This window comes from Perissodus microlepis, chromosome 14, assembly GCF_051167445.1.
Source record: "Perissodus microlepis isolate ML-2025 ecotype Zambia chromosome 14, ASM5116744v1, whole genome shotgun sequence".
Taxonomy (NCBI): domain Eukaryota; kingdom Metazoa; phylum Chordata; class Actinopteri; order Cichliformes; family Cichlidae; genus Perissodus; species Perissodus microlepis.
Genome location: NC_140474.1, coordinates 6,062,416 through 6,077,136, shown reverse-complemented (window position 1 = coordinate 6,077,136; position 14,721 = coordinate 6,062,416). Strand labels below are relative to the sequence as shown.

The following is a 14,721-nucleotide window of genomic DNA, read 5'->3' as shown; positions in this document are numbered from 1 at the left end:
TAAAGAAATTAGCTGAGTTTTATTTCTGCAGCACTGTCCTCACCTGAGACATTTGAACTTTTTGTCCTCAGAGAGAACACTCTCAGCACCAAGAAAATACAAACTTAAGCTTTCTCTTCTTTTGCACAGAGCATTTCTGCCAATACGGTCGTCTGCGTTAACTGTGACTGACATTTAATAAAGGGTAGACTCTTAAAATTATATAAGACTGGGATGGGAAAATGCAATATGCAAATGTCAGATTGCTGAAAAAATATTCACATTTTTCATGTTTCTATCAGAGGCTTTGATAAGTGCTTTTCAGTCTCAGAAAGAGTGAAATACTATAAATGTTCAAGGCTGAATATTAAAGTTTAAGAAGTTAGACTGCCTTTATGCTTCTGACTCATCCACCACAGAATCCCAGGAGACCCTAACTGCTGATCTTGTTGCATCGTCTGCCGCAACCAGAAGTTGAGGTTACTTTTGTCACAGCAGCTTTTGTCACCAACGTCCAGAGCTGTTTGTTTATTTATTCCCTTTCTTGTCATTTATCTTAGTGTATTGAATCTGAGTTTGTTGTGGTTTCAAAAACGTATTTTAATCAACTAGGTCAATTTGTTTGTATCGATAAATGTCTTTAGCAAAATACTGGGGATTTTCTTTATTTGGGCAGTATTGAATGCTGGAGCTGGCTGAATACAGAGTCAGGATACAGTCTTTATTAATTTTGAAAACGAACATAGAATAAGGTAACTCGGATCAAAAAAGAGATGGCACTAATGCAGGAGGCCAGTAGGAGGTAGGTTTTGTTTTCAAATAGGCTTAAAACATGGAACTGTGGAGTACTGGGAGCTTAACTGGAAATGTTATGGGTATTGTCATCTGCCAACACACACATCAAATCCTGCATGAGCTAAATGACCTCAAAGAAACACACAGTGCACAAACAAATATAAGAAAAAAATTCAGCACATGTTGTTTGAAAGAAATGATTTTGCAATTCAGCAATTCTCTTCTCGTGTGTATGTCCAGCAATGTATTGATGAAGAGCGTCAAGGGGACGCTGAATGAGGGAGAGTAAGGGTATTAGCAGATGAGTGGGAATGGATGATGGTGATTGTATCCTGGCCAGGTGGGCAGCTGTGAGGCTCTTTCACAGCCATTGATTCTTTGCCCAGCTGCCAACTCCAGCTGATCTCCAGAAGATACTGATCGGTTATGTGTTCTGCTTCTCTCTTCTGCCAAACCAATCCATGTGATAGTTGCTGAGCTCTGTTTGCCCTTCATGCAGAGGTGTGACTCCTCTTCTTTGTTCCTAATCACAGCATTGCACCAGTCTTTGTTGTTCACTCAGATTACACTTGTTCTTTGTTCTACTGATAATGGGCTTGATGTCTTCAATCTGTAAATTCTGAATACCAACATTTGCTTTTATTCCCTCCTGTCATTTGCCTGATTTGTTATCTTTACAGTGAGCAGGATTCTGCACATTTCTTTAATAATTCATTGTTCTGTTTCCAGCTGAAATGAAATGCTTGGTTGTGACATAACACAGGAAGAAACTGTTCAAAAGCAGGTGGCTTGGGCTATGACAGACACAGAAAGTGACTCAGTGACTTTGTGCATAATGTTCAGCTGTCAGAAACTGCGGATACATCAAAATGGGAGCTGAGATGCAACTGTGGTGTTTTAGGAAAGAGTGAATTACCCTGTACTGTGGCTTGTTTGTTTTTCTTTGAGGCTTTGTGCATGTTTGGTACAGCATCGAGGAATAATTTAAACAGTAGTAATTATCAAATTGGACAATCAACATGGCTTGTTGTCATTCAGTTTGCACACGAGTTTTTATCTGGTTTATCTTCTGTAATGGAAGTAAAAAGTTTGGGTGCTACTAAAACAACTGAACTAATGCATGTGTTAATGCACGTTGTAGAAGTATTCATGCACACAGGCTTGGAATTACATAAACCGATACAACAATGTAGCAAGAAGCAAACTGAACACATTGTTTCCCAGAGGAGCTGCCTTCCTGACAGCACCACTGGGGAGAAACACCTTCTTAGAAGTGGAGGGAATAAAATGTGCAACACTGGGGTAAACTATTTAATGCTCGCTGTAGTAATATGCACATAAATCAGCGGATTTTGTGTGTATTGCTAAATCCTGAGATTGTTCATAGCTCCCCTTTCTCACACTGGAGATAATTTTTTAATTTTTTTTACTGTTTTCAATTTCTGCGGGTTCATGCTTTCTTTTGGTTTTCAGACATTAAAGCTCTATATTATTTATAGTTTTCTTTAAGCGTGTTATTATTGGCTTTTTCGTGTTTATGAGGTTTTTGTTGTCTGTACCTTTTTTAGTTCTTGTTGATATCTTTTGTGTTGCCATTGTGTTTCTTCAATTTTGTCTCCATTTTTGTCTTTTTGTGTCAAGTTAGTCTTGTTTTTCTGTTCTATTTGGTTGTTGTTGGGTTTTACTTCCTTTGTCTTGTTTTCTATATTCGTTTTAGCTCTCCTCCCACCTTTTACCTCTCCCCTTGTTATCTGACATATGCACACCAATCAGGCATAACACTGTGACCACCTCCCTAATATTGTGCTGGTCCCCCTTTTGCTGCCAAAATAGCCTGACCCATTAAGGCATGAACTACACTAGACCCCTGAAGATGTGTTGTGTATCTGGCACCAAGATGCTGGCAATAGGTCCTTTGAGTCCTGTAAGTTATGTGGCGGGGCTTGATCAAACTTGTTTGTCCAGTACATCCCACAGATGCATGATTGGATTGAGCCTGGGAAAATTTTGAGGCCAAGTCAACACCTGAAACTAAACTCACCCTGGGTCTACACACCTGAATCAAATGATTAGTTCATTACCAGCCTCTGGAGAACTTCAAGACACATTGAGGAGGTAATTTAGCCATTTGAATCAGCTGTGTTGGATCAAGGACACATCTAAAACCTGCAGGACACCGGCCCTTGAGGCCTGGAGTTGCTCACCCCTGCTTTAGGGAATACCGTTCCCATGAAAGGATGTGCATCGCCTGCAACAATGATTAAGTAGGTGGTAGGTGTCAAAGTAACATTCATATTCAACATAAATGGCAGAAGCCAAAGTTTCCCAGCAGAACATTCCCCAAAGCAGCACACTGCCTCGGTTGGCTTGCCTTCCTCTTATAGTGCATTTTAGTAGCAGGTATTCCCCAGGTAAGTACCCGACCAGCCACATGATGTGAAAGAAAACATGATTCTTCAGACAAGGCAATCTTTTTCCATTGCTCCATGGTCCAGTTCTGATCCTCACATGCCCATTGTTGGTGCTTTTGGCAGCTGACAGGGGTCAGCCTGCCTGCAGCTATGCAGTCTCATCCAAACTGTGATACATTGTGTATTCTGACACCTTCCTATCAAAACCACTCGTCCGTTAGATTGGACCACACAGGCCAGCCTTTGCTCCCCACATGCATCAGAGAGCCTTGGTTGCCCATGACCCTGTCTCTGGTTCCCCACTGCTTCTAAGACATGAACTCTGAGGGCAAAACATTCACACGCTTCCTAATATAACCCACCTGTTAACAAGAGCCATGATAAAGAGACAATTTTTGTTATTGTTTTAGTGGTCACAATGTTATGCCTGATCTGTGTATATATTATCTCCTATTGTCCTTTGTCATGTCATCCCTCTTTGCGGTTTGTTTCCTTGCCCTGTGTGTTATGATTTTTGTACATTTTGGATTCCCTGCTCTGTGAATATTTTGGATTACCTGTGAGTGATCAGCATTAAAGCTGGATTTTGAGTTTATTTTCTGTCTGCCAAGTTCTGCATTTGGGTCCACGATCTGCCTTCCATGCAGCAAATCCTTAAGAGTCACTTTAACTCACTTTTTAGTTGATGGGTTTCTGAGGAGCTGTCAAAAGAGAGCGGAAAGTTTTAAAAATGTTACATTTTTGGCATGACAGACAAATTGAGCAAACACAGAGAAGCAAAGATTTCAGTGACAAATTAATTTAAACCACATTTCTCAAAGACATCAGTCAAAAAAGAAAAATTACCACCTATGTTCAGTAGTTTAGGCGTACTAGTTGAAAGTAGTAGGGGGAGGATTTTGGATTATTCCATAAGGTTTAATGTTTGTAGGTGTTATGGTTTGTGTGTTTAACAGTGTCTGTCCTACTTGGACCTCAAATAAAATTGACACAATCGTACGGGCATCTCTGGGCATCTCACATGGCCCCAAATGCCTTCAACAGCTAATTAACAGCTGACACAACCATTTGATGCAAGTTATTCCCCAGCTTACATTCTCCTTCTTCCTTTTTTATCACATTCTTTTACTATTTACAGCATTAAAAAGAAAATAACCTTCTAAAAAAAGAAAATAAAGGAAAACTTTTCTTTTAATTCTTTAAGCCCATCAGTTCGTTCCAGTAAATGCAGACTGTCACTCCTGGGAAAGCAGGTGGCTGAGTGGAGTGCTATTTTAGTCATTACTTCAGAGCTACTTTAGAATTATTCATTCTGAAGCGGCTTCCTTCATGCCCCCATGCTTTGTGAGGAGCTTCTTCATATTCCCTAGAGCAGAAAATATCCTAGGATTGTCGCAAACAGGTATTTAACTCGCTGATCATTCGTTCATTCATTTATTTTTTTCTGCCCACTTGATTTCCACTCTGGACCTCCAGGGGGGCTGCAGCCTCTGCAGTGCAGAGTGCACCTTGTGTGGGAAGTGCATGTTACAATATGGCATATGGAGTATTATGATTCATCTTTGGTATTGGTGGTGGTGTCTTTTTTCCTGAGATGCTTTAGTCTTACCTAGTATAAAAACAATAGTGGCGCTTTAAACAACTTCCCATAACATGTGTGTATACTAGTCTGTTCTAAATGTATGCATGATTGTTTTTCATCCTGTCTTACCTTGAACCCTTTCACCCAGTCCACCTTAACCTCTACTGTCATCCATCCATCTTCCAAGCTTGACATCCTCGAATCCTGATGTTGCTTCATCTGGCCTGTAGCCCTGCATTTGCCCTGCTGAATATGTATGGGCAGAAGTCAATGACATGATACTGTGCCAAGCATCCTCCAGAGTGGGTGTCACTATTGAAGCTATTGAAGGAAGTGGTAGGTGCAGATAGAGGCGTCCTGCATCGGTAACTTTCCACTGACAAGGCCCGATACTCATCTGCACATAAAGCAGGAGCAGGTGGGAAGAAGAGAGAAGAGCAATTAGTTTACAACAGTGACAGAGAAACACAGGACACAAAAAAGAAAAGAAAGACAAACTAGGTTTTGAAAGACCAAAGATGACAAAGAATTCAACGTGTTTTGTTGTTCAAAATCAACTTTCTCTTTATTTAGGTTTTATGTCATGCCTTTGTTCAATAGGACTGAATTCAGAGTGTGTCTGTGAGCAGATTTATTTGAAATCCGGAGACTGCAATTCTCTATGGGCTTGAGTGATTTTGTTTCCAACTCATCTCATTTTTCACAATTCCCATAACCTATAATGTGCAGCAACTATTGTCAGTGTAGGTTTGGGTCATTTAAACACTGAAACTATGAAACCAGGCAAACGCTACAGAGGGAAGATAATGAAACCCTGCTGGGATTGTAAAAACTTTCCACCCAAAGAGAAAAAGGGCTATACATTTAAGGGCATTCAGCTGGATCAATATAAAACTCTGATCTGTTTGTTTGAATTGTTCCCCTCTTCAAAGTTTTGATGCTTTGTTCTGGCAGTAGCTGTAACAACTGTCAGCAGGCATCTGAGATCAGTGCTGCTGGAATTGATGTTCACTGCAGGACTCCATGTTTTGAGTGATAAAGTAGCTGCAAACTTTGATCTGCTCCACAGTCTGCATTATAGATCTAGTCAGAACTCAGTTTTTTTTTTTATGTCTCATCTCAATAGTAAATGTCATATTGAACTGTGTTATTTGAAGCATGCTGGCTCAAATAATATAGGGCGAAGACAGCACAGCATCCAGAATTCTGTTTATGGTGGAACAACACTTCCTCCCACACATTGTAGAAACCTTTTGAATCCCCAGAGGCCTCGAGACTGTCTATACATTTACTTTTTTCCAAGAGGTCAGTCAAACTGGCCACATTCTTAATAATGCATAAATTAACTTTGTATTTAAACTGTAAAAACTGCACCCTCCACATGCTTTTTAATGAAAAGGAAGTTGCTACATAGATCAAAATTAATTTTTCTACCAGGCTGTAAATATGTTTATTTGTCCTTGATGTAAATATGTAAAAATTGTGTATGTTTCTGTTCTGTGTCTTGTGTACTGTTTGTTTGTATATGTGTCTTTCTTGCTGCTGTCACACCCAAATTTCCCCTTGTGGGACAATTAAAGGATTATTCTATTCTATTCTATTCTATTCTATTCTATTCTACTATTTCTGCCACAAGTGGCCCTTAGAGGAACTGCACTTGATTTTTCAGCTCCACAGGTTCCTGCTTACTAATAACTGCTTTCCTTTGTGCATCTGCAGCTCACAGAAGAAAAATAAATCACATTATAGGATAGAAAACAACTAACAACGATGGATTTCATTAGTGGGAAATTTTTTAGATGTTTGTTAGATGACAAATGCCATGAGTGCTTCGTCATTGATCAACAATCTGTCCTCTCTTTCACCATCAGGGGACGGGCAGGTTGATTTTGAGGAGTTCATGACGATTCTTGGTCCCAAGCTCCTCTCATCTGAAACGAGAGAAGGCTTTCTGGGCAGCACAATCGATACCATCTTCTGGCAGGTAAATCTTGATTCTCTTTTACCTTTATTCTCTGTCACACATCTGTTTTGTTACCACTTCTGAGTCATGAAATGACTGGATATGATGATGAGACAGATGCTATATGTCTGAGCTGAAATATAAATGCAGCATCATTCTTCTACGTCTTTGTTTTAACTGAACACCAAGGAGCAGGATTTTTAAATCTCTTTACAAAAAAAAAGCTGCATGTTGGTCCAAGAATGCTGTCCTCAGTCTACTGTTCTTAACCCTCCTGTTATGTTGCGGGTCAGATTGACCCAGAACAGAAGAGATGTCACGTGTCATCTGCATCACTAAAGGAAACGAAAAAAAAATCAAAATTATACAAGAAAATTGTAAAATAATCAGTGCCAGGGTTTCTGACACTTTTGGATGAGTAAACATGCCCTGGGTCAAATTGACCCAGGAACATAATTGGTGTTCCTGGAAACCAACATAACAGGAGTGTGGTGGAGTTTGTCTGGTTTCCTCTAGATCTCTCACATTACATTACATTACATTACATTACATTACATGATTGGTTACTGCATCATTACGGTACAAATGATGACCAACTGAAAAGGTACATTTTAATTTTAGTATTAAAGAATTAAAAAATAACAAAACACCAACGCCAAATTAACTTAATTACACTAATTAACTGCACTATGAAAGCAAAATAGAGCTCATATATATTCTACATCTTTAATGAAGCTGTGCAGAGTTTTAATTAGTTTTGCTCTTACGCAATCAACTCTGTGAATATATTTTAGATTTTATGTTCCTGAAAAATAATATTTGTGTTAAAGTGACGACATCCTGGAGCAGCTAAAGGGTGACGTGTCTTCTGAGTACTAATGGATTCTGCAGTGAAATACAGTCTTCTGAATATAACTCCATTTCCAGATTTTTTTCAATCCTTTTTTGAAGGGCAGTGCAAAATACAATTTTTATATATACTGATCTCCGTTGAGTTATATTGTGACCGACTCACAGCATAAAGGGGTTTCAGAATCTGAGAACGGTAGTAAAAAATGTCTGAGTAAAATAGTTTTGCTTTGAGTGAGCTAGAGTGTTTAACACACACAGACACACAATAGAATGGAGGACAGAGCCTGAATGGGCATGTAGACAAATCTAGTATGTGTGAGAGAAAGAGCACAGCATTTGGCACTGATAGTAACACTTGGCAAGCCTGCCCCCCTGATGTAATCATCAGCTTGACCCAGGCTTTTTCTCAGGGGAACAAGCTTGTGGTTTACACCGTGAGGACACAAGTCTTTAGAGGTATGAGTGCAGGACGGCAAATGTACTGCCAGCCACATTTGGCCGATGCAGTGACCTTGGCTTGTAAAGAAGAGCGGTTGGCTTGAAACAGTTTGTTTCATTTTTTTTCTTTTTTTCAACCCCTCAAGTAAAACTGGTTGTGGTTTACGGTTTGTTACTCCTGCACTAATAAACCCACATTTCAAGTCAAGACGAATGCCCAGACGCAGAAATCAAACACCTCATCAAATGTGTGGAGCACATTCAGAGGGAAAATGCACTGCAGACCATCTTTTATTGTAATTATTTCTTCACTCACCTCACAGATGATTACTTGCTTGAGACATTACAATTTTGTGCCTAGTTTATTTTATTGTTAATAGTGTATAACTGAGCCTTATTCAAAGAATTTGTTTCAGTGTTCCTCTTTGAATACATAAGTGTTTTTTTCCCCTAATTATTAGAATATTGGAGTAGATGTTGAATTTTTTACCTTGCATCCTAGTACCAGGGTGTTAAAGGTCATTTTTATAAAATATCTCAATAAATGTTGCATCCACTCTGCAGACAGTAACATGCAGTGTTTTGTGTTTGGTGGGACAATTGAAAAATGAAAATGATCTTAGCAATGCAAGTATGCATGGAGAAAAATAACACTATCGGCTCAAAAGCCTTCCCATCAGTTCAGCAGACGCTGAATAAACCATCAGCTGAGACAACTCATGCTGCTGGCTCATTATGTCCCACTCATTAAGATTCAGAATCAGCACTTCAAATCAAGGGCTCTTACATGCTTAGAAAAATGCAATTCCTTTGTGGTCATAAACAACAGGATAAAAAAATATATCACATTCATTAAAGAGAGAGAGAGAGAGAGACAGTAGAAATGTTTTTTTTCCTTCTTGCTGACAATGATGCTTAATGCATTATAGTTTTACTCGCTGAAGATGCACAATTCAGTGCCATTAACAGGAAAGAAACATAATGACTATGTGAAATGCAAAAGATGTGGTAGAGATGAACCAAGAGCACATTATGAGTGTTTGTTGGTTTTTACTGCAGTAAAAATAGGCTGTTGAAGAAAATAACATCTGTTGTTTCAGCCCAACCATATTTCAATAGAAGTTGTTGGAGACAAAACAAATGCTAAGGAGAGTTGGTGTCAGATATAAACTGTAACCTTTAGTTCCAAATTAATGCTAGCTGTGATTTGCATCGGGCGTAATGTGCAAATCGTCAGAGAATGCAAAGTTTTTAGCCATAATAAGCTTTTTAGTCGAATTCCATCCATTTTTTTTTACCTAACTAGAATTGCAGGATGTGGAGTCAGTCCTAGCTGGGCGACGAGCAGGGTACAGCCTGAACATGTGTAATACAAAGACACTGACAGCTGTTCACACCAACAGCTAATTTAGAATCAACCTAATGTGTTTTCAGACACGTGAGAACATGCAAACTCTACACAGCGGACCAAGAGGTACAAACCCATGGTATAAAATGACATTGCTAACCATTTCATTATGGTGCCAAGGTAAAGACCTTAAACTATTATGCAGCACAACCCAGACATTCCTTTTGAAGAAGCACTTGACAACAGAGCCAAAAAAAACCAAAAACGTTTTAGAGAGACGTAAACTCTGGCAGAACCAGACTCAGGGAAGATGGTTAAGGTCTACAAAAACTGGAATGAGAGGGAAGTCAAGAGAGAAGAGCAAAGACTAAAAAAAGAAGTAATAATAAAACAAATAAATGATATAGTAAGTCAGTCAGCTAATATGTAATTTTTCTTTTCCCCATAATGGTAACTTAGAGAAACTGGCACAAGTATAGTTCAGGAAACAACAAAGTAGATATAATACTCCACTACATTAGGAAACGGTATACTGTATGTGCAAAGTTGGGCTTCAATAATGACATTCATAATTCTCATCATGACGTAAAACATTTTAAATTTTCAGTAGCTTTTAAAACCGTTGAATATATAACAGTTAAGAATAATTAAAATGATATAGACTCACAGCTGCAGATTTGTCAGTTTTATATCCATGAGGCGGATTCCCCAAAGCTCTGTTGAATGGAGATCTGTAGAGGTCATCTAAGTACATGGCGCTCATGCAGAAGAAACCGGTAGGAGGTGATTCGAGCTTTGTGACATGGTCCGCTAGTTTGCTAGAAGCAGTGATCAGATTGGTACACTGTGGTCACAAAGGGATAGTTAGGTTTCACCATTTAAACGATGCTCACATGGTACCAATGGGCCTAAAGTGCCAAGAAAATACCCCCCCACACCAGTAGACCATTATCAACAGGATGAACCGCTAATAATAGACCGGATGGAGCCATGCATTCATGTTGTTCATACTAAATTCTGAGGCTATCCTCTTAATGTTGCAGAATAGCTCGAGACCCATCAGACCAGAGACCGTTCAAGCCCATCTGCTTGAGGGTTCGACATGTTGTGTGTTCAGAGACATACCGTGGTTGTAATAAATGGTTATTTGAGTTGCTGTTGCCTTCCTATCATCTCAAAGCATTTTCACCCAGAGAACTGCCACTGTCTGGATAATTCCTTTACCTCATTCACTATAAACTCTGCACATGGTTGTGCAGGAAAATCCCAACAGATCAGGAGCTTCTGAAATAATCAGACCAGCCTGTATGTCAACAACAAGGATGTTATGCTTAAAAGTCACTTAAATCACCTTTCTTACCATTCTGATGTTCCGTTTTACATACTTGCATTGACCATGTCTACATGCCTAAATGAACTGAGTTGCTATCCTGTGATTGGCTGCTTAGACATTTGCAGAGAGTTAAGAGCCGTTGAAGAGAGGTACATAACAAAGGGGCTGGTGAGTGTAAGTCCAGGTATAACAGTGATGTCTGCAACTGAATAGACATCTTTAAAATCTTTAGAATATAGTATGTAGTCCCATGGACTGGATCTGATGAGTCAAGAAATTTGTTCTGCCTTTACAACCAAGTAAAGCAGTCTCTGGCTGTATAGTATATGCTTACTATATGTTTCCCAGAACCTTTCCCATGCTTTATATAACTTTTTATAATTATGCTTATAATTATTAGAATTAACATCCTTCAAATCTTGAACTTTACATTGATTTAGCACATCTTAATAATTTGCTTTGATGGAAGCAATATATTCAATAATCGTGACAAGGAAACAACGTGCACAATACTGATAATATTTTTGCTGTAGGAGTTTTGTGCAACAAAACAAGCATCAAAGCATTTTACGGAGTACACTTTCCTTCTTTGCCAGCATTTGTTTTCTGTGCTCGTCCATCAGAGCAGAGCGGGATTCATTCAGCAGGAGTGTGACACAAGCACACCCTGCACTCAAATGAACCTTATATTTTGTTGTGGTTCAGTCCTTTTGAACCCTGAGAGTAGCTCTGTTCTTGACTTGGAAGAGAGATTTTTTCATTCCAGCGATATCAAGAAAAGTGTCACATCCTCACCAGCTGGGGTGATGGGATAATGATTCACTCGCTGTCACACACTCACTTTCCTACTCACCCGTATCTGCTCCTGAACAGTTTGTTAATGTATCTAATTATCCCATTGGATAATTATGAGCTTGTATTTTAACAACTGCAAACATTAAAGTTGTTTTTTTAAATCAGCAGCAGCAGCCTGATTAACAAGACAAACGATTAGTAAACAAAACAATGAACATTCGTAAAATCGTTTTTCAATGCCTGCTTGATTGAGATCAACATTATTTTAAATTTTCATTTTTCATGTGCAGGCACTTAATTCCTTCAACTGAAAATTACTGAAGATGTATGGAATACTTGTTATATAAGATCAAAGCTCCCCTGCACTTTTAATTGCAGGTCAGTGTACCTTGCATTGTGCTAATTAATCCCTGAGTAGGATGGTGACTCATCAGTGAGATGGTAATTTATGCCAAGAACCCAAAGTACAGTACCATGGCTTTGAGAAAAAATAGTAGAAATGGAGATCATATAAGTGCTGTCATAAGTTGTGAAGACAATGAGTCAGAGGTCAGATCTGGTCAAACGCAGTGTGTTTCCTCTTTGTGCGCTTGAGATTTATCAGTTTTTAATTAGTGAACTTCAAGGTAATAGTGTGTACCTTTTCAAGGATCATAAAGGTACAATAAAACTTACTTATTTGCACCATTTCTCAATATTAACTATACCCATATGTTTTGAAATTTATATTCTGTTAAACAAAAATAAAAAAATAATTGAATAAATTTCATTCAATAGATTCTCTATCAGTCTTGTATGTCAGTGGCACAGAGTGACACTGTTTCCTGACAGCAAGAAGGTCTTTTTACTTTTGGGGTTTTCTTCAGGTGTTCTGGTTTCCTTTCAATTCAGTTCATAATTGTAACTTGGGTGTACATGTTGATATGAATTGCATAAAGCTTTAGAGTAAGAGATTTTGGAACATGTACAAAATACATGAATTGGTGTTTTTGTTATTTAAAGGTACTGTTGCATTAGCGTATAAAATTGTAAAGGTTGGTTTCTATAAGTTGCAAACCACAAGGGTAAAAAAAAAAGCAGACCTGCGAAGGGTTCATCAGTTGGCCTCTAGAGCATACTCCCAAATGGCGAGTAAAGTGTTATTTTCTTAGCCCATGTGCAACAAAATAACACCCTGCACTGGTACTAAATCCAAGGAAGCTTATGATAATGTTTGCAGTTTTTCAAGCCATGTAAGCAGTTCTTGTTCGGGAAAACTTGGTAGACACTTTCATGGTCCCAGACCTGACAGCATTAAAAAATAAATAAATAACAGTTTAGTTTGTCTAACGCTTTGGTACTGCTGAATAAGCTGTATGTGAACAGCAACAACAAACATTATATTCAGGTTTCAACATTTTACACTTGGTCAACAATCACACCAACCATAACAGACAGTCCCATCAGCGTGACATTTTGTTTTCCAAAAAGTGGCTTTTAAAAGTGCTCCTCCTGGAAACCTGTCCTCTGAATGTAACTTTATTTATTGTGTGTGTGTGAGGAGGACAGCTTTGAGGACCAAAAACTGGCATTCCACTGTACTTGTGGGGACCAACTATCACTTGTGGAGACAAAGTTGTTTTAGTTTTCCTTATTTTTGCACATTTTTGGCACATAAAGTGAAATAAACTGAACATGAGGAAGATGATCAGGGATTTTAAGTTGTTTTTTCTTCACTGTGACACTCTAGAATGTATTTTTACATCTTTATCTAAGACGTAAGTACAGTGCTAGCTCACTTGTCCCCCAGTCAATCAGCATTCAGTATCATATTGTGTATATAGTTTTTTTTGGGGGAGCCAATAGCCTTTCTCAGAAGTAAAACTGGCAGCCAGGAGAAATGAGTGACCAGGTTTCCTGTAACTCTTTGACAGGACACCAGGGGTTTTCTTATTTTAGAGCTATTTACCCTATAATTATCCCATGTGCTGCACACCCACTTTAAATAAGAAAAAAAATACACCAACAAAGTTTGGCTGTTATTGTTTAGCTTTCTGGCATGTAATTTGTTTCTTTCTTTCATTTATGATGATTTCTTTATTTTTTCTTAAAGGTAATAAGATAATGTTTTTTTCCTTATCACGTTGATTTATTATGGGCTGTTTCCTTTAAGCCTAGAGACAAAGTCATTTAGTCCAGTCAAGAAACCGAAGTATCTCCAGTGTTGTTCTTGTTATTTGGTTGATGCTAACTGACCGTGTGTTAAAGTCATATTTGTATACAATGTAACTCCACAGAACCTACTTGTATTGCCTAATGTGAATACAAGTGTTAATGTAATCACAGTGTTATTTCTATAGAATAGATCTTTATAAGTTTTATTTGTCAATCTTTTTTCTACTTTTAAAGACAAAGAGACAATACACATAAAAACTAGTTTTATGTGGTAATGCTAAATATAGCAGACCCTGATTTGGGTCTTTTTTTGTTTATTTTAAACCAATATGTGTCTGAGTGCCTCTGGGTGCTTTAACCCTGTGATAAAATATTACATCCTGCAAAAATGTCAGCTAATCTTCCCTGAAAGTTATTTTTGATGGAGAGACTTTAGTGTTGGTTTCTCTGAGGTGCAGCATGGTTTGCAGAGCAAATGTCAGGAGGAAGCAGTGCACAGCAGAGAGGTGTGAGGAGCGGTCAGTCTAACGAACAGGTATTCACCTCCAGGTCATGAGGAGTCCTCGAAATGAACTGAAGCGTGAGAGGACTTTGCTGTTTTTTTAGGCCACATGTTGATCCAAAGAAACAAACCGCAGCCTGGACTGTAAAGTGTTGTTTACATGTGAGCACTGTTGGGCAAAAAATTTGTACCTGGTGATTTTTTTAGACCTTAAAAATTACTTTTAAACTAGTTAACAACTGTAAGTTGCTATGCACTGCTGTTCCTTCTTTCTAGATATGAGTGAGTTTGAAAGAGCAGTTAAAAAGATGCTGGGTTCTGAAACATAATCTGTTTCTCAATAGTGCAAAAGCTGTTCCTCTTTCTCAGCAGTATATGCCTCTGGCATTTTGTTACACGTGACCAAATAATCGTTTGTTATTAAAATGCAAAATGTTACAGTTGGCACGTTCCATAACACATTATCAGAAGTGCTTTTTAATGTAAGTCTATCAGTCATGTTAAAGTCATGGTGAAGAATCCAACTCTGGACATTTAGACATGTGGCTTGTCTGGCTTGTAAATGGAGA

General features: G+C 38.4%; 1 protein-coding gene across 2 annotated transcripts in view; it reads left to right on the top strand.

Annotated features, from left to right (window-relative positions):
• The window catches only part of caln1 (calneuron 1), a 65,221-nt gene that overhangs the window by 18,050 nt on the left and 32,450 nt on the right, over positions 1 to 14,721 (top strand). For both annotated transcript variants that reach the window (XM_084950268.1, XM_084950267.1), the window contains exon 4: positions 6,639 to 6,751. In XM_084950268.1, the coding sequence (XP_084806394.1) occupies positions 6,639 to 6,751 (113 nt within the window). The remainder of the gene's footprint in view (positions 1 to 6,638; positions 6,752 to 14,721) is intronic.